General features: G+C 37.0%; 1 protein-coding gene across 1 annotated transcript in view; it reads right to left on the minus strand.

The window, feature by feature from the left end:
• The window catches only part of TTN (titin), a 280,445-nt gene that overhangs the window by 85,496 nt on the left and 174,659 nt on the right, over positions 1-20,290 (minus strand). The window contains exons 235-267 of the mRNA XM_054479293.2: positions 19,418-19,684; positions 19,188-19,327; positions 18,626-18,752; positions 17,686-17,828; positions 13,971-14,094; positions 13,164-13,430; positions 11,384-11,481; positions 10,550-10,718; positions 10,184-10,450; positions 9,811-10,077; positions 9,424-9,702; positions 8,926-9,334; positions 8,698-8,822; positions 8,331-8,597; positions 7,293-7,562; positions 6,898-7,200; positions 6,488-6,790; positions 6,029-6,216; positions 5,824-5,938; positions 5,433-5,717; positions 5,183-5,334; positions 4,331-4,478; positions 3,998-4,175; positions 3,539-3,660; positions 3,158-3,445; positions 2,749-3,045; positions 2,448-2,634; positions 1,864-1,979; positions 1,476-1,775; positions 983-1,282; positions 763-868; positions 464-660; positions 78-383 (exon numbers count right to left, since the gene is read on the minus strand). Of these exons, the coding sequence (XP_054335268.1) occupies positions 78-383; positions 464-660; positions 763-868; positions 983-1,282; positions 1,476-1,775; positions 1,864-1,979; positions 2,448-2,634; positions 2,749-3,045; positions 3,158-3,445; positions 3,539-3,660; positions 3,998-4,175; positions 4,331-4,478; positions 5,183-5,334; positions 5,433-5,717; positions 5,824-5,938; positions 6,029-6,216; positions 6,488-6,790; positions 6,898-7,200; positions 7,293-7,562; positions 8,331-8,597; positions 8,698-8,822; positions 8,926-9,334; positions 9,424-9,702; positions 9,811-10,077; positions 10,184-10,450; positions 10,550-10,718; positions 11,384-11,481; positions 13,164-13,430; positions 13,971-14,094; positions 17,686-17,828; positions 18,626-18,752; positions 19,188-19,327; positions 19,418-19,684 (7,110 nt within the window). The remainder of the gene's footprint in view (positions 1-77; positions 384-463; positions 661-762; positions 869-982; positions 1,283-1,475; positions 1,776-1,863; positions 1,980-2,447; positions 2,635-2,748; positions 3,046-3,157; positions 3,446-3,538; positions 3,661-3,997; positions 4,176-4,330; positions 4,479-5,182; positions 5,335-5,432; positions 5,718-5,823; positions 5,939-6,028; positions 6,217-6,487; positions 6,791-6,897; positions 7,201-7,292; positions 7,563-8,330; positions 8,598-8,697; positions 8,823-8,925; positions 9,335-9,423; positions 9,703-9,810; positions 10,078-10,183; positions 10,451-10,549; positions 10,719-11,383; positions 11,482-13,163; positions 13,431-13,970; positions 14,095-17,685; positions 17,829-18,625; positions 18,753-19,187; positions 19,328-19,417; positions 19,685-20,290) is intronic.

The raw sequence follows: 20,290 nt of genomic DNA on the forward strand, positions 1-20,290 counted from the left end.
CAAAAAAGAGAGTATGTCAAAATGCAATGCATGAATAAAGGGTATTTTATTAACTATAAAAGACATTGTGCTCTTACAGTCTGGGTCTTTGGCAACCACATTTTCAGAGATTTCAGATGGCTCGCTGACACCAATAGCATTGACTGCTCTCACTCTCAGGACATATTCTTTGTCAGGAACAACACCTTCTTCAACCTTGAATTTCAAGTCCTTTATTGGGCGAGAATTAACTCGCATCCATTTCTCAGTGCCTACTGGACACATTTCAACATGGTATCCTATGATAGGACTTCCACCATTTTTCTCTGGAGGCTTCCAAGCAATGGCAATGTGTTTTCTCCCAGCATCAGTCACATGTAGGTCAAGGGGTGGTGAGGGAGGACCTGAGAAAAGAGTGAAATATTCATATCCACAGTCTCATCAAGTTCTAGACAATATCTTGTGTATAATCAGCACTACTTACTTGTTGGATCTTCAATGGTTAGGATTTCTGTGGGTTCACTTGGGTGGCCAACTCCAGCTTCATTTTCAGCACGAACCTGAAACTGGACCTCTGTTCCTTCAATGACATCAGTTACTCTGAAGTTACAGTCAGGTCCTGCAGTCTTTCCAGCTTTCACCCAACGGGTACCTAACCTTTCTTTCTTCTCAATGATATATCTGTTGAAACAACAAAGCATTTCATTAGCATTAATGAAAAAACACAGTTAAGAATTTGCAGCCAAGTGTAAGTTATTCTTTATGAATTAATTCAAATTCTACCTCTGTATTGGTCTTCCACCATCATTTTTAGGTGGCTCCCACTTTAGGTCAACATGTCGTTTTGTCACATCAACCACTGCCAGGGCGTAGGGTGGTCCAGGAGTGGCTGAAAACAAAATAATCAATGATTAGGAAAACCGGAGGAAAGGTGATAATCTCCTGTCACAAGAATTAAGTGCGAGAGCACTTATTGTCACAAAGATTAAGTGCAAGAGCATACTAAAGGTGTCTTTGGCCAGCACAGAGTCCTCAATTTCGGTGTAGTCGCTTTGTCCTATAGCATTTTCTGCAGCAACTCGGAACACATATAAAGAGCCCTCAGTCAGCGGGGTGACTGTGCACTTGGTATCCTTGACGGTGGTATCCACTGTTTGCCAGCCTTTTCGCCTGACGTCTCTCTTTTCCACAATGTAGTTGGTGATGGGGGACCCTCCATCTTTCTCAGGAACTGTCCATTTTAGGTCTGCTGTATTTTTTGTGATATTAATAACTTCAAGCCAGCGTGGTGGTGATGGAGGATCTGAAAAAGAAGGAAGGAAAACAAATTCATTTTTTCTATCACCCAATAGTCAGTCTGAAAGTGCAGGCAGTCATTAAGAAGTAATGTAGCCAGGAGGAAATAATAGTAATGAGTTTTTCATATTTTCTCATATCGTAGCTCACAGGCAGATGTTAGAAGAATTTATATACCCCAGACATCAAGAGTGACTTACATAGCTTCTCCCGGCAAAGCACAGGGTCGCTGGGTTCACTGGGTTCACTTTCCCCAGCCTTATTCACAGCTCTAACTCGGAATGAGTATTCCTGTCCTTCCATGAGCCCTGGGAGCAAGTGCTGAGTGGTGGGAACCCCTTCCGCCACTCTGACCCACTCATCTGTTCCAGTCTTCAGCATTTCAATGACATAAGACTCAATCTTTGCGCCTCCATCATGTTCTGGTTTTGTCCAATTCAACCTTACTGATGTTTTGCCTACATCTTTTACAGTTGGTTTTCCAGGGGGCCATGGAGGATCTGCAAGCCAATGAAATCATTGTTAAGGTTTGTCAAAAAGGAGTTCATATGAGCTTCAAAATAACCACAAAAATTATATAAACAATACCTATGGGATCCTTTATTAAGATTGGTTCAGTTGATTTGCTTGGTTTTCCAGGTCCAGCAAGATTTTCGGCCAACACACGGAATCTGTATTTTTTCTTATTGGTGAGACCTTTCACTCTGAATTAGGAACAAAGTGCATGTGTAACATCATGGTAAGAAGCAGAAGAAGCCTATGTTTATTTTACACAGAAGAGACTAATTTGTTTAAATTGTGAAAAGGTGATTTGGAAATTTAACTGAAAAGCACTTCGATATAAATTAAAAATTGCTTTTTAACTGCCACACACTTTAGATTTGGCCAAACATACCAATCTAATATCTATGACAGTGATCATTATCATAATATACTGGGGGATCAAACACTTTGAAACTTCCTGAAGGTTAATGTTTTAGAGTAAACTAAGAAATGTGCCCTTGAATGGAATTTGTATAATTTTTCAAATTATGAGGTAATAGAAAATATGAGTAAAAGTAGTTTAAAATTTTTTTAGTAAGATATAATCATCTGTAATCCCAAGGAATATTAAAGAGTAAACATTTGAATATACTGCTGTCTTAACATCTTGATGGGGATTCTGAGCATACCTGTATGTTGTGTCCTTTACTGGCATCTTATTGCATCTAACCCATTTATCTGTATCAGGATCCAGTCTTTCAACCCAGTATCCAGTGATTGGGCTGCCACCATCATCATCTGGCTCACACCATGTGAGAGTCACTGCGTCTTTAGTGATATCAGAAGGTTCTAGGCGAGTTGGAGGTCCAGGTGGATCTATAGACAGGATAATGGTGTAAAATGTTATATGTCGTGTATAGAAATATGACACCAAAATGCAAGTTTGACATAAGCATCCTTTTTTTTTTATCAGCTGATTGAGAAACTTACCAAACTGATATTTGGCTGTTATTGGAGAGGCCTGAACTGGTTCACCAACACCATACATGTTTTCTGCAGCAACTCTGAAGATGTACTCTTTATTGGGGATTAATTTGGTGGCCTTGAAGTTTGTATCCTTGATGGTGGATGAGAGCTTGTGCCACACTTCACTATCAGTTGCTCGTCTCTCCACAACATAGTTTGTGATCTTAGATCCACCATCATCGCGTGGTGGGTTCCATGTTAGAAGACATGACTCATTGGTTACATCTGTGATGTCAAAGGCAGCTGGTGGTCCGGGTTTATCTGTGCATGGCATTACAGATGCAGAAAAAAAAAATTGTTCACCATTTTTTTTTTCTTTCAAGAAAGTAACTGCAAAGAGTTTATGCCCTTTTAAAATGAGAACCTTCCTTACCTAAGACGTTCACTTCCACCACAGCAGTGGCCCGGCCACACACATTCACAGCCTCGATGATGTATGTGCCAGTGTCACTTCTCTTACTATCAACAATAGTCACTGTGGATTTCTTAGGGACATTTTCAATGGTAATTCTTTTGTCCTGCTTCAGAATCATATCAGCCTTTGTCCAAGTTATTTTAGGTTCAGGTTTTCCGGTTACAGTGGCAGGAAGTTCAATCTTGGTCCCAGCTTTTACGGTGAGACCAGCAAGGAGCTTCACATCGAGGAAGATTTCTGGGGCCTCTGAATTGGAAAAGATTATTTACAATGTTATCAAGTTCAAGCAGATTTAAGGTCAGAGCCCTATTTGATAAGACAAAAATCAAAAATAGATACCTTGTGTGTCCACAGCCTGGATTTCCTCTGTGGGTCTGCTTGGTTTGCTAGCGCCCTGCCTGTTTAAGGCCTTCACGCGGTAGGCATACCATTTGCCTTCCTCAAGACCTGTCACTTCCATTCTGCCAGAAAACAGAATAGGATGTTTTACTGTGATGTCGATAATCGTTTCATTGTGTAGTACTCATAATCTTTCAAAAATTCAAACCCCGGTATAATACTAGTCTTTAAATTAAACCTGGATTACTTCAACACTAAAACTGAATACATTTTCATTTCAATACTGTCATGAAAACCCTGAGCAGGCAGTACATTCAGCAGCACCTTTAAAAATCAGACAGACACACCGGCAGCATAGGATTCTCAATGAAAAAAGACAAACATTTAAATTTTCCCCAACAAAGCCCATTTTAGTGACTAGGAGTACACATTTACTCTCATGCCAAATTAAAAACCTACTTTGTTTCTGCAACAGGTTCTCCACAGGCAACCCATTTATCAGAACCACGTGGACATCTTTCAACTATATATCCTTTGATGCGTGAACCACCGTCATTTTTAGGTGGATCCCATGTTAAGAAGATGCTATTGGCTGTTCGATCTCTCCATTTAACATTCTCTGGTGGGTCAGGTACCGCTATAACATTTGGAAGAGAGAGTCAGTCTTACACAGGCCACCTATGCAGTTCTCTTCACATTGCCAACCCTGCCTTGCTCCATAACTTCAACTCTAGGTCTAAAAGCAAAAACAGGCCACAAGATTAGGTAAGAAATCATCAAGAATGTACTCACTTGCAGGAGCTGACATATTTACAGGTTCATCAACATATGCAGGTTCTCCAGGGCCACATTTGTTACGAGCACAAACTTTAAATAAGTACTCTTTTCCTTGAACAAGATCAGGAACTGTGAATTCTAGATCAGTCACAAAGTCCATAACCTGGGACAAAGAAATACAGTTAATCAGTTATTTCCCAAAAACCCTTTCCCCAACTCAAAAGATTTTTACCATGACCAGGGATACAAACTGCAGTTGTTTTGAATGCTAGGGATTATTCTTACATTAATTTCATATTAGGGAAAATTGCAAAGTAGGATACATGATAATATTTGACTCGATATAAGAAAAACTGCTTCATAGTTTGTACACATGAAAAAAGATGGCAAATGAGGTGTTGATTCTACCAGTTTGCTTATCAGAAATATGATTTTAATTCAGGGTAAAGAATAGTAACTAATATAAACACAAGGAAATAATGGTTGATTAGGTCAACTAAGGTATTCTAGTGGAATAAGAAGTGTGACCACCAGGGAAGTAAATATTTACTTTCCGCTTCTAGCTTAATGGGTACATATTGGGTACTTAGCAGGTACCAAGTCAGTAGGGAATTTTTTTTTTTTTTTTTTTTTTTTTTTTACAAATTTGGTAAGGCTCACAAGACAAGACAATTACAATTATACAATCCTTGATTGAGCTACCTCAGGAAGCATTAGCACCGATGCAGTCTTAAAAAGTTTTTGTACATTTTCAGTGAGGTAAAGGTAAGAAGTTGTAGCACGTAAGACTTTTGTATGGCATCTCAACCTTCTGGGATTTCCCCTACTCTCATTTTTGGCATTGATGCAGTGCTGCTCAAAACTCACTTTAGTCCATGTTTTCCGGCTGACTTCTCGTTTTTCAACAACGTATCCAGTTAACGGACTTCCTCCATCATCATCAGGTGGTTCCCAAGTCAAATGTACTGAGTCCTTGGTTATATCATCAAATTTCAGTTCTTTGGGTGCACTTGGGCGAGCTGAAAAAAAATGCACTCACAAGTCACTGTTAATAGTCTGAACTAATATTTGTTAATACTGCCAAATCACCTTAGATGATAAACGTTTCGTTCCTTACCAATTACATTGACATCAATTTCCCCAGAAATTGTTTTCACACGGTTTTCTAATTTCAGTGTATAAATGCCCTTGTCTGAACGTTCACTTGGAGAAATGACAAGTTCAGCATAGGCAGACAAGGTCTTCATTTTCACATGGTCCCCTGTTTCTAGTACTTTATCTCCAAAACACCAGGTTGCAGTTGGCCTTGGATAGCCTGTACTTGGAACCAGGATCTTGATAGGATTTGGGACAATAACTTCCAGACCATCTTTAAATGCACTTAAATCCATTGTTGGTTCAACTACAAAGAAGAAAAGTTAATGAGTTTGCAGTGCCATATTTAAGTCCCTGTTGCCCCAAAGTAGCTATGTGCTATTCCCCGCTCTAAAAATAAAATATCTGTTTACCAAATGCATCGTCAGCGGTGAGAGGACCAAGAATTTCAGATGGATCTGAAACACCAGCTTTATTTTCTGCAGATACTCTATATAAATATTTATTTCCTTTTTCCAATCCAGTAACCTATGATTATGAATTAATATTTGTAAAAAACACATAGAGTTATGTCCATGATCCACACTGAATATTCTTTTTTATATGCAAATGACCTACCTTGTAAGTCAGTTCAGGGACAAGTTTCTTATTGCAACGAATCCAATTATCTTTTCCTTCTTCACATCGCTCAATTACATAGCCTAATATTGGGCTTCCTCCATCTTTCAGAGGAGGTTCCCATTTGAGCTGAACTGATGACTGAGTCTGATCTGAGGAAGTTAGGTTTACAGGAGGACTTGGTCTCTCTGGAATGAAAGAAAGAGTTGGAGCATACCATTTACATTAGTGACAATTTATGAAGACAGTGTTGTAATCAATTATATCATCCTCATTAAAATAACAGATTTATCGAATTCACTAAGTAAAGTAGGCACAGTCTGGGTTTCTAAAACTTTATCCAAATTTTTATGATATTCTACCTTTTTATTAACTTTCATTTAACTTGACTTATTTTAATTGATAGGCCTAATGTCTGGATTTCATGCAGTAATTATTTCCCTTTTTTGATGGGCTTACCAATTGGATCGGCAACTTTGACGAAGGGTGTGGCTGCACTTGGTTTTCCAACTCCAATTCGATTTTGGGCTCTCACTCGGAAACTGTATTCCTGTCCTTCTACCACATCAGTAACAGTTGCAGACAGGTCTTCAGCTCTCACAGTCATGGCAGTATCCCACCTGATAGAAGTCTTGTCTCTTAATTCAATGACGTAGTTTGTGATCTCAGCACCTCCATCATACTCTGGTGGTTCCCATGTCAGTGAGACACCAAATCGATTCACATCAGTGATAGTTACATTCAAAGGAGGGCCTGGAACATCTGGATTTCACCACAGAAGAAGAAAATATGAGTTTGGGGTAACGATGATGAAGGCAAAGACTGCAATTTACTTAAAAGCTAGGTTGAATTTACTTAAAACTTCTTACCATATTTACTCCTTGCTTCTACAGGATTGTCAGTTTCTACTGGCTCACCAGTGCCAACTCTGTTTCTTGCACTCACACGGAATAAGTACTCAACTCCTCCTTTCTGTAGACCAGTGACGGTAAACTCACAACTCTCTGCACGGTCTGTGGCCAGAACCCAGGTCTTTCTCTTAATGTCACGTCTTTCAACAACATAACCTATGATTTTGCTTCCACCATCAGTTAAAGGTTCTTCCCAAGCAAGGCTCACTTCACCATCAAATGTTTCTGTCACTTCTAAGTTACGTACTGGCCCAGGAACATCTGAAATTCACATATAAAGGAATTTTTTTAGTGTGCTGTCTTGCTTTTAAATTGTGCTTTGCCAATTAAGTCTGAGAGACCCAAGGGCTTACCAATAACTTTTAAATTGATGAATCCTTCTGCTTTTCCATGTTTGTTCTGAAGCACAATTTTATACCTCCCTTTGTCTCCTTTCTTGGCTTCTAAAATTCTGAAAGAAGTTTGTTCAGCCGTAGTATCAATGGTTTTTGTAGATAAAGGTTCATTTTCTTTAAACCATTCAGCTTCTGCTTTGGGGTAGGCATCATATGGCACCACCATTGTCAGAGGCTTGCCAACATCAACCACAAGGTCTTGGTCAGCTGTCTTGATTTTCGGTGCAGCTAGTGAGAAAGATAACATGTGAATGCTTTCGACTATTAAACGTAGCCAAGCTACATCATGTTATTATGCATTTATTAGAAAATATTGGTTACATAACCTTGGAAGTAAGCCACAGTAACTTTATAGCAGACAAAACTAAGTGGCTTAGAGTTCTCATAGCTTTTTGTTGTTGTTGTTGTGTGTGCAAATTAGATTGGAGAGTAGAGGATTGAGAATGGCATAAAATCATAAGACATGCATTCCTTGCCAAAATTAGTAACATAGGACTCAGTGTAGTGCAAAACATGTTTTGTTTTTTGATAGAGTAGGCACTGCATACTTAGTTCAATAAATCAGAGAAATTTTCCTTATGAATGAGAGGTACACTAATGGCTTTTTCATAAGGACAGTGTATAAGGATGTCCTGGGTCAGGATGAGAACATACCTAAAAGGCACACAGGGGTTTGTAAAGTAGGAGAGTATAAGACCGTCTTTAGATTTGCCAAGACTCTCAGGGTGATAGCTTAGTTGTAGCCTAAGTTCATAAACAGTCATCATGTACTAGGAACTGTCCAAGGCTCTGGCATGTAAAGATTATTGCTATTAATTTCCTCTTACTCAAGACACTTACTTTGTAGTGAGCAAAATTAGAGCTGTTAACATGTGCGTAGGGCTTGCTAGAAATGAAAGACCCTCACAAGGATTACCTCATTAAATAACTGTGAAATCTGAAATCTAATCTCTGTGATATTGGAAGGATATTTTAAAATAAAAGAAAGGGGCTGACCTGCCAGTTCAAGCTTAGCTTTGGCTTCTTTGTCTTTGGCAATAAATCTGTATTCACCCTGGTCACGGGGCTTAATATCACAAATCTGTAGTCGATGTATCTTTCCTTCACTCATCATCTGGTGTTTATCACCCTGGACAACAACCATGTTATTTCTTAGCCATTGGACTTCCACCTTATCTTTATTGAGTTCTGCTAAAAAGACAACATCAGCACCAGGGGCTTCAAGAATGTCTTGTGGAGGCCTGATGATCTCAACAGGAATTTCTGGAAAGAAAATGTTAAATAAATACAAATATGTTTACATTTTGATTAACAATTTTAAAAAATTGGTAACATTAGAATTGTTCTTTCACTTAATATGTACCTTCCACAAAAAGTCTAGCACGAGACTTCCTGTCTTCTACTCCGCAAGCATATTCACACTCATCATCCAGCCTGCAATCTTTTATAATGAGTCTGTGTATACTTCCATCTTTTTCAAATTTGTATCTAAAGGAGACATTGGATTATCAGTTAGCTTGCATAATGGCCACTAAATTGTCAAAAGTGTATATATAGCTACAGAAATAGAGAATAAAAAGATCTTGCTTACTTTTTGCCTTCTTTGATTTCTCTCCCATTTCTGTACCATTTTACATTGGCTTTCTCTCTGGACAGCTGGCAGGAGAAGACAGCGTCATCGAACTCAGTGACTGTCTGATCTTCCAAGTGTTCCACAAATTCTGTCGGGGCTTCTATGATGAGAAGCTCAGCAACAGATTTATCTTGTCCAGCAGTGACAATGTATTCACCTTCATCTGGGAAGCCACAGTCTTTAATGGTTAACATGTGCTTGTACTTATCAATTCTGTATGAGACACGGTTGTCAAAAGGCACTTCTTCACCATTTTTGGTCCACTTCAGTGTTACATTGAGACGATTCACCTTGCACCAGAATGTGACAGATTTCTTCTCCATTGTTTCAATATCTTTAAGAGGCTCAACAATCCTAAGGTCTTCCTCTGTTGTAAAGGAGAAAAATATGTTGATTTTAATTATTTTCGTAACAGAAACTGATGAAAAAATCTCTAGTGGTATATAAATTACTTACCTTCTACTATTAGATTGGCTGCACTTTTAACATTTTCACCTCTGTGATTGGTCAAAGACACATTATAGTTGGCTTGGTCTTCTAAGCGTGCATCTCTAATTCTGAGGGTGTAGACCAGGTCTTTTTGGAGAATGATGTATTTTGAACTATCAAATATGGCTTCTTCATTTCTGAACCATTTGGCTTTGGCACCTTCAGTATTGACTTCACAGTTGAAAACAACTTCTTGTTGTTCCTTCACCCGGGTGTCCTTAAGAGGAACTACGATCCTAAGTTTTTCTGAAAGCAACCGACAAGACTTTATAGTATGAAGAATGATCAAAGCGGTAAATGCAAATACAAAACAAACAAACAAACAAAAAACCCTAAAAGCAAGAACAAACTTACCAATGACTGTCAAGTGAGCTGCTGCTCTGGCGGCCCCTACCATGATGACGTAAGTGCCCATATCTTGTAATGTGGCATCTTTCACAACTAGGACCCTCTTTTTACCATCAGCAATAACGTCATATTTATCTCCAGATTCAAGTGTCTTATCATCCCTCTTCCACTGGACTGGAAAGCTTTCTTTTGATATAGAGCAGACAAATTCAGCCTTTTCTCCTTCAAGTATTTCAAGGTTTTGAGGCTTTGAGATAAATTCAGCAGCCAGTTCTGGGAAGAAAAAGTTACAAGATATTAGAAACATATGTCTTTGTACTTTAAATCTAGCAAGTGTGAATTGTTAGAAATAAAAGGTTATTCACTGTAGTTTTCATACCATGTACTTTGACTTTGCCGTCGGTTCGAGAGCTTGGGAGTCGACAGTTGTAGTTGCCGGCATCCTCAAGGTGAGCGTTCTGAATGACCAGGATTCTCTTCCGTCCTTCAGTCAGTATTTCATATCTTCCTGTTTCAATGATCTCCTCATCCCCTTTATACCAAATCACTTCTGCACCAGGTTTGGAGACTTCACAAACCAGTTTTATAGTGTCTGTTTCACTAACTTCAATGTTGGCAAGATTTTTGGTAAAGACAGCTTCTTCTTCTGCAAGCATTAAAAAAAACAAAAACCACATTGAGTTAAGTTGGAAATTATTATTTTTTCCCAACATATATACTTCACAAAGAATGACTTTACTCTTACCCAGAACTGTCAGCATGCCAGAAGTTCTTGCTGTCCTTACTTCACAGGAATATTCAGCTTCATCATCCAGTAGACATTTGTTGATGACAAGAATGCGCACTGCTCCCTTGGATATGATGTCATATTTTTTGCCCTTTTTAATTTCAGCACCATCTTTAAACCACTTAACCTATATTTAAGATAAATAAATTATCAGTTTTCTTGTTGTTCCTTCACACAGGTGTCCCTAAGAAAAACTATGATCCTGAGTTTTTCTGAAAGCAACCAACAAGACTTCATAGTGTGAAGAAGAACCAAGGTGGCAGACACAAATATAAACAAACTGCAAAAGCAAGAACAATCTTACCAATTACTGTTAAGTGAGCTGCTGTAATACTATGATCAGTTACTAAAAACAGTGGGATCATGTAAGTTTAGAGCTATAGTGAGCCTTAGACATCATGCAGACTAACTTCTTGGATGTGTAAACTAAGGCTCAGACTTGAAGAAACTTGCCAATGGTAGTTAATGGCAACAGGAGGTACTTAGTTGAAAGAAATATAATTGCTGATATTTGACTTTTTCTGATCTAAGAAAACAGCAGTTTCATATGGTTCAAACTAATATCTAAATCTCCTGATTGTGAGTCCAGAGTTTTTCAAGTAATAGTAAATTAATAATACTAAAATGAGAACAATTAAAGTCAATAATACATTTTATACTAAAATTATCTTTAAAAGTAAAGTGGTGACCAGAGAAGTTGTGACTAACTTTTTTTTTTTTCCATTTTGGCTAGACCAAAAGTAAATATAAAGTTATTTGACAGTACAAGATGACAGGTATACAATCACAGACCTTAGCATTTTCTCGGGAAAGTTCACACTCAAATCGAGCCATTTCTTTTTCTCTAACTTGAAGGTCTGTAAGTGGTCTTAAGAATTCCACATGAGGAGCTGTAAGAGAATGTCATCAGAATTCAAAATGAGGTTTCTGGAAATTTACTCTGACATTACCATAGTATACATTAAGAAAAAGTGACTCTTTTGTAGGGCCTTTCCATCTTAATAGATTACAGCTGACTTTGAAATCACTTGAAGCTGTCCATCAGGTATGATGCTTTGCTTTTTAGATATCTCTTTAGTTTACATAAAATTATGTGGCATTCTATATGTTCAACTAGTGTGCATGTGTGTGTATACAGTATATATACTAGGGAGCCATCTCAGTTCTTTTGAATAACAGCTGGAGGAGAAATCTTCATTTGTACTGCACCAGACTTGAAAGATAATGTCAAAGGAAACTTCAGACACCAGTGGCAAAGAAACATTGTCTTATTTAAGGCACTCAGCACAATCTTTGAGAAATTAGCAGAATTCAAAGATAAAACACGTGAAGCACTATGGCCAGCCTTGTGTATGGCTAAGAGGCATGAGGCTGTAATTGAAACATATATTCAGCTTTTAAAAAAAATCAGCTTTGAAGACGTCACATATAAGTCAGGCATAACACCTATTAGTGCAATAAAGCAATGTGTTTTGTATGGGAGGGTGATTAGGATTTTACATCTGTTATTTCATTCATCTCTAGAATTAATTCAGCTGGTGTATAGGAGTAGGGAGCTGCCCCCTTGCCCTTCCTTCTTTCAGAGCTCCTTGTGAGTCCTTCCCAAGATGACCATTCTTGAGCAATAAGATTCTGAGACAAATGCTAATAGGTTTGAAGATATGCTCCTTGCAGCTGAGCCTTCTTGGAATGAAGGTAGATGTCAAGGCAAAGAAGGAGACCGAAGAAACTACTTTGACATAAGCTTGAGCAGAGCAACCACAAAGTGGTAAGAAAAACATGGTACAAGATGCATGAAGCACAGAGTCACTAGGTTGTAGCTGTTGACAGATGGGAAGCAACCAAACCAAACAAAATATTGCACAAAAATATGCAGAAAAATGTCATCACTGGACAAAGGAATGAATGAAACAAATAAGCTAGCATGTGGCATTTTGAAAAAAGACATACATTTTTCACCAGAGGAAGAAGTAATGTTAAAAACCATTAGAGTTCTCTTCATTCAAAGAGTCCAGGACTCAAAAGATCCAGGGCCTCACTCCATCTTCTTATCCATTCTTATTCTCAGAGATTGAATCATGGAATGTGCTTTGTCATATTACAGCAGATCTCTAGTATGCTCCTATTCAGACTGAAATTTCATGCTCATTTTCTGGTTGTTCCCCACACCTGAAAATTCATTTTCCTTCCACATGGAAATCACTTTTACTTTGTTTTTAAAATTAGGACTCCCTACTTATCTTTAAAATTCAGTTTCCCCTCATTCATATCAGGATATCCATACAGTAGGCTGACCCCATGTACACAAAGAGCACATCTACTTACTACTCAGTGAGAGAAAAGAAGCATAGGAAAAAGTGATTGCTCCATCATTAATCAGACCAGACATAGAATAAGACTTTTCTTTTTTTCTTTAAGCACATAAAGGATCAGGTTAGGTCAGTGTGAATACTAGAAGTTGCCAAGAAATGCAGTTAGGCCAAGAAGGGCATGCAAAAAGTGTTGTGTTGTTTTGTTGTTGTTGTTATCAAAGAATTGCAAATGAAAAGTCCTTTGTAAGAAGAATACTTACGCACGACATTCAGGTTACAGGAAGTCTTAAAATCCTTAGCATCACAAGTGTATGTTTTAATATCCTCTGGGGTACAGTCGTGTATAATAAGTTTTCTGACCCTGCCATCAGCAACAATTTCATACTTCTTGCTTTTGAGGATTTCTGTCCCATTTTTGAACCATTTCACCTTAGCATTTTCTCTGGAGACTTCACACTCCAGCACTGCAGTGGCTCCCTCTTCGACCGTCTGGTCCTCAAGAGGCTTAGTGAATTCAACTGGGGGTTCTGAAAGAATCATACTCATTAGCCAAGGTACTCCTTTCCTTCTCCAAGAGTTTTGGTACCTTCTCAACTTTCCCATGCCATCTCCAGGGCTTTGTTCTGTCCTAAGTTTTATTTTCAAGTTTTGATTACACTCAGACGTTTTCTTCTAATAATGATATTTTATCATTATTTGTACAGACAAGAGGAAAATCATTTTTTAAAACTAGGAAACATTAAGGAAATAACAGCCAACTCTTGGTTAATAAAGTGATGGATACCTAGCTTGATAATAATTCTTCCTCCAGCTGGCTTTTGAAAATCTAGGATGTGCAATAAAAACAATAGAGATGGAAGGAGGAAGTAAAACCTATGCTAGTCAATTTTGACTCTTTAAAAATATAGTCTGTGAAGTATTTGTTATGCTAAAAAGTAAAATTAGACTTTTGATTATTTGGTTGATTTTAAAAATCTATAGTACTCATCATATAAAGATAATTGAGAGTTGGCATTATTTATGAGCCTCTGCCTTATACATGTTTTTAAAATAAGCCTTGTAATTACCTTTCACAAAGAGGTTGGCGTGAGTTTTGAAATCTTTTGCTGTTAGTTGGACTTCCCCAGCATCTTCTAACTTTACATCCCTCAGAGTAAGTGTGTGAACTTTTCCTTCTGAACGTGGGACCACCTAGTTGTTTTTAAAAAAAGAATATATGAAACAGCAATCTAGTATATGGGTGCATTTAATTCATTTAGATAAAAATAAATGGAAATAGAGCTTTCCAAGTTGTTTTATAATCATCTATTTAGCACATATGCATTCAAAAATCATTTCAACCAATAGTTTGGGATCTTTCAAGAAAATTTTAGGGTTTCATAGTTACCTTTATATAATTACTAGGTGGCCTTTCACATTGAAATTGCCCAGGCCAATTTCTGTTTACATTTGTGGTCTTTTTTGCATATGCTTAGATATATAGTACATATAGTATATACGTATATATGTATATATATGTGTGCCCCCATTCTGCTCCTGGGCTTATATGTATATAAAGGAAGAACTTAGAAAAGCGAAATCATGAAAGGATGAAAGAAAATATCAGCTATGGCAAGCTAAAAGTAAACCTTATGTTCTGTATGTAAGGTGTTTGCCATGCAACAACAAGCTATAACTCTTCTTCCCATTTATTTCAGCAGTTAAACTTATTTTGCAAACCAATTAAACCTGTGATTAAAATAATTTGTACAACCTATTAATTTTGTTCAAAACTGCAAATGAAGGTTGGACTCTTCTTCCCTTTTCATGTGTCTAAGCATCAGGAATGGGAAAATCAGATGTCAGTGGTGCGACAGATAGGGTCATTCTGACAGCAAAGATAAGAGACTTGGGGGTTCTTCCAGTTCTATTGTATAAAATTCCTAAGAAGCTGTGCCCTGTCATCCAGACTGATTTTGCACTGCTTAAGAGTTTACTTAGAGTTAAAAATAATGTAAAGGTTTTCACCAGTGGAACTATTTATTATGCTAGTGTAAAGAAAAGAATCAGAAATAAGGCTTCATCTAAAAGTGTTTTCTTTAATTAAGAACTGGGCATGGTTAGTCACATAATTATCTTAATAATTGAGAGTGGCCAAAAAACATAATAAGGAAAAATAACAGCTAGGAGGGGGTAGTTAAATATGCCCTTGGAACAGAGCTACTTATCCAAGGGCATGGTGCTGAAATGGGGAAAATTTGGTTTTTGATAATATTTCAATATAAATTTTGGCATGCAACTTTTGGCTATTTGAAAAGGTGTCTCAGTTTCTAACCCACCCACAGATATATTTTATCTATTAATATTATGTTGCTTTATCATCTGAGTTCCTCTGTAGCTACTCTAGGACACTGCTCAGAATGCAGTTTGTCTCAATAAACAGCTTGTATACAATCCACCTCCACTATGTTAAAAGAAAAAAAAGGAAAACTGGTAGGTACCTTATAAAAATAAACCAATAAAATGAATGTTGAAGATTTTGCAGTAGATTGTAAGAATAATGTTAGAGATTTTAAAAAAATTTATTTATAATAGAAGCATATTACTATAATATGGTAGGCTTATGACCGTGACAAAACTATTGAAGTTTTATATTTAAACTTTAATTTTATCAAATTTAAAATTTAACTTTAAAATTATCAAATGCCATTTGGAACTTGGCAGTCCCTTCTTAAACTGACAGCCAAAAACAACTACAACAACGAAGAAAAAATGCAAACAACTCATGTCTACAAGTTTCTCTTCATATTTCCTATTCCTATAGCTTGCTTTTACTTGTTTGGTATTGTAGTTTTGAAGGCGAAAATTTTTACAAAAAATGAGTATTAAAGTTCGGAATTACACTGACAAGAGCAAGTTTGTTCTGACAGACTTCATTTAAACAAAATCTGCCAAATGTAATAAAATGATTTTATTACTTCAAAGTTTATATTTAAGTTCTTTTTGAAAAGAGACATTTAAGTAATGCAAGAGCAAGTTCACAAAAGGCTAAGGTATTTTGGGTGCCTAGAGTAAAGGATTAAAATTCCTATGCCAAAAGAGATGTAAAGGGGCCCTATAGAATTATAGTAAACTGATCCTTTCTAACCCTACAAAAATTTTAGTTACAGTAAGAATTTTTTAAAAATAAAATGTGAATAAGATTTTTAGGAGTCTACATTTGAATTACAATAGTACAGTTTTTGTATTAGAACTGAGACTGATCTTTTAATAAGAAGCTCTTAATATGACAAAAAGATATTTGGTAATGAAAAAATAATATCATTTGTCTTTAAGCAGTGTTCCTATATATAAATCATGAATTTGCAGATCTAGAAAGAATCTTGAAAAATCAACCAATTCTCTGCCTTTAAACATGAAGTTAATTAAATCAAGCATGATAGGAAAAATATATTTTTTCAAACAATAAGCTTGAAGGTAGAGGTGCCTCCCTCAGTTCAATATTTAGAAGACCTCATTGTAAGGAAGGTTTTCTGATATGTAACTTAATTCTCATGCTACAAATGGAATGTACTGCTGCTTTTTCTGGTCAGTGGAAAAGGAGACCAAGAAGATCTTATTATCTGTATAACAGGCAGGCGTTACCTATCAGATGACTGTTGGTGAATTACCCTGTAATCACTTTAGTGGAATACTAGTTTTTTGTTGTTGTTTGTTTGTTTCAAAGCAGTTACTTGAAGGCATTGCTTTCAGATACTTCAGTCAACTTTGTGGCTTTTTGTTAAACTGAATCACTTTTTAATTATATTCCTTTAAGTCTTCAAAGTTTGATTTTCGTTGAGATCTTTATAGCACATTTAATATCATTTCTGAAATATTGGGGGAAAATGTCACAGAACAATGTACTGTCCTGTGCTTTATTTCCAACCAAGGCTGGACATATTCCATATATTTTATTTTAAGAATTCAAAATTAATGATGGATTGTCAAGATAATTTAAAGACATATGTTGTTTCTGGGGACAAAACATATAGATCAATTTCGGCAAATTGTATTGTGGGCCTATCTGAATAATCCCTTAGTTTTTACTTATGGGTAAAATCTTGGGCATAAAGAATGTTAGTAAAAGCTAACAGCAGGAGCTAGTTATTTACCAAAGCTTAAAAAAAAAATTTCATCCACATATGTGGATAACCACAGAGCCCTTCTTTCTTGTCAGTACCATCAGTTGCACTTTAAATAGTCCACTTGCATTCCAGATATCGCACAGCCCAAAGCACTTGAAGGTTAAAAATAGCTTTGGAGAAATGCTTGAAGAACAAATCTGCCCAGAAGTTATCTCAACTACTTGATCAACTGCCCGAAATGGAATTTCAATCTTCTCCTCTTAATCCCCTTATATGCAGAACACTAAATAGGATGGAGAGCGTTAGTCTTAAAACTTAATGTGCACCATGGTTGCAGAGCGTGTAGTCAGAAAGCCTTTTTGATCCTTCCTGTCTTCTGGTTAATCAAACAAACTATCATTGATAGTCAATGAGTCTTGCCTTTTCTTCAAAAAACTAAAACATGATCATACTTTAAATTTATTTCGATTTCAATAAAAAATATCATCAGGTTAAACCTAATAAAAAATGGAACAATTGGCTTTACAGTTTCAGCAGAAATCAGGCTAAAGGCGGAAAGAGAAAGGCAAAGACAGAGGAAGAGACATTAGAAAGAGCAAAGAATAAGGAACATACAAGTGAAGGTGGAAGAACTCCAGAAAAAGAACGGGAAAGACAAGGCATGCCTGCTTTTTACCTTATCGCTGGGCTCTAGTTTCTTCCCTTTGAGATACCATTCCACCGGGATATCTTCGTAGGAGAGCTCGCAGTCGAAGGTGGCTGTTTCCCCTGCAGTCACGGTGACATCCTTTAAAGGCCTCAGAAGACCAATTACTCGTGCTTTTCGAGAGGGAAGAAACAGCTTTGTGTTACTCATTTTGTAATCCCAAAAGAATAAATAGAGACTTAGATATGAATCTTCATGGTTGCTTTCTTCAAGAAGCCACAGGACTGGCCACTATTTTAACTCCCATGTGAACGTGGCCCCATGGTGCTGAGAAGGGGAGAGCTGGTAGCCGGAGAATGAGTATATGTAGGGGCCCTTTCGTTCTGATGTACAAGGTCAGCGAGAAATCTGTGCTGCATCTGTCTCTCTGCCAGGCGTCAAGTTCTTCTTGCTACATAAGGTATGTGACTTCCAAAATAACTAAGACTCTGATTGGGAGAGGACAAGGGACCCTCAATCAGAGGCTGTCCCTATCCATCAAACACTTTGCACCTTCCAGAAACGTTAGCCTAATGCTCCCCACCTTCTTTCTTGAATCTGAAATGCCCACACTGCAAAGTTTGTCTTTCTGGTGCTCTAGTTGCACAGCCACTTGAGGGAAGTGGTCTTTAAGGCTTCTGAGTTAGATTCTCATTGTATGTGTATCTACTTTCAATGAGAGGACTACAGAGCAGGAAAATCTGATTTGTTAAATTTTCTTTTGTTCAAATGGCAAGGTCAACAAAATTTCCAAAACTTTACGATTTGAACCACTTCCGTATTGGAATGTCAAAGTGGCAAATACAAGAGAGCCAGTTTTTGTGTTTTAATAATATTTTCTAACTAATAAAATAAGTCCAATTAATTTCACTTACATTCATGTTCTGAAAAAGTGTTTATTTAATTTTCCTCAAAAACATACAATACTTACGCTTAACTCGGAGGTGGGCACTAGATTTAACATTGGCAGCTTGGAAATCCACCCCACCAGTCTGGTCCAGGCGACAGTTGTGCAAAACAAGGGAGTGTATTTTGCCTTCTTCCTTAATTTCACAATCCTGTACCAACGAAACAGAAAAACTTTCATAGAAAATCATTTTCTTTGAAATTTTGTTCTAAGTATAGAATATCTTAATTAAAGGAATGCAACAAATAAATGGTGGTGAAACTTTATATAACTTTGAGCTCTTTTTTAGGAAGTAAAGCTTACAAGTACTAAGAGGAAAGCCACATTTATTTTAGCTGTATAATTCTGAGCCAACTAGCAGCATCACAGATTATCTACAACCTTATACCCACTCTGCTGGATCAAAAGTAATGCAAATGTGCCAGTCTGAGCCCATTCATAGACCCTGACATCTCTCTTTGGCTTAGGGTCTGATAGAGAAACTGCTATCATGTTTTAAATGTCCTGCATCCACTCTGACTTTCACCTGTTCTTTTCTAATTTACACAGCTCCTTTAGGTGTTGACCAGTTCAGAAATAGCCTTACAGGTGTTTGGAGTAGGGCCTCTCCCTTGAGTTTCCAGTTGGCGTGGATATCATCTTCAGAGATTTCGGTTTCAAAGCGTGCCGTCTCAGTCTCCATCACCTCCACACTGTGCAGGGGTCGCACCAGTTTAATTTCCCGATCTAGAAAAGTGAAGAGCCAGCATGGGTCATTAGCCTCTGGCACAAATAACCCCAATGCTTCAAGAGTGAAACTCATGGAAATTTCCTTACCCTCAATGTCAAGTTTTCCTGAGGTCTTATCTGTCCCACAGTCACAGGTATACTGTCCAATATCTGATTTCAAGGCTTTCTTTAGGATTAGCATGCGTTTCTTGCCATCTGCCTTAATAACAGCATTTTTGGATGGCTTTATTTCCTTCCCATCCTTAAACCATTTCACTGGTGCATCTGCTTTGCTAATTTCACACTGTAGAATAACTTCATCTTTCTCTACACCAGTATAATCTTGAAGTTTTCCTGTAAAATATGGGTCTCCCTCTGCAAGTAAAGTATAAGTGAAAAAGTTTTATTAATCACCTTAGGGAAATGACAATCTCTCGGAAAGTTTAAGATACAACTCACAGAGTTCTATTTTAAAATTGTGTCAAGTGTTCAATCATTTAACCTGTTTATGTTCAAAAGTTCTCTAAATATTAGAAAGGGAATCAGTGCATGGGATTTATCAAGATCTAATCCATTCATATTGAATTTTGAAACATTTTATTAACAGTAGCTAAAAAGACTGTGAAATTTAGCTTCAAATACAATTTTGTGTTCCTCCATTATTTGGATAAATTTCTAATTTCTTAGCAACTCTATTATGTCTAGTTTACTTTTAAGCTTTCAGGTTCACATTGTTAGTTTTTCTTAATCAATTAATAGTTTGCCTTTAATCGTGTCTATATATGTTAGCCTTCATGTTTAATCTTGTTGATATTAGGTGGCCAAGAAAAACAACGAGGCTTATTAATGTAAGTTATGTAATATCTTCTCTTATGGGAAACTTGAAAAACATTCCTCTGAAATAATTTTGATAAAATGAAGAGATAGAAAGTATTTATATATTCCTATTTTAAACATGACAGGGCTCAATAATTAATGAAG

The sequence above is a fragment of the Pongo pygmaeus genome, chromosome 11 (assembly GCF_028885625.2).
Source record: "Pongo pygmaeus isolate AG05252 chromosome 11, NHGRI_mPonPyg2-v2.0_pri, whole genome shotgun sequence".
NCBI lineage: Eukaryota > Metazoa > Chordata > Mammalia > Primates > Hominidae > Pongo > Pongo pygmaeus.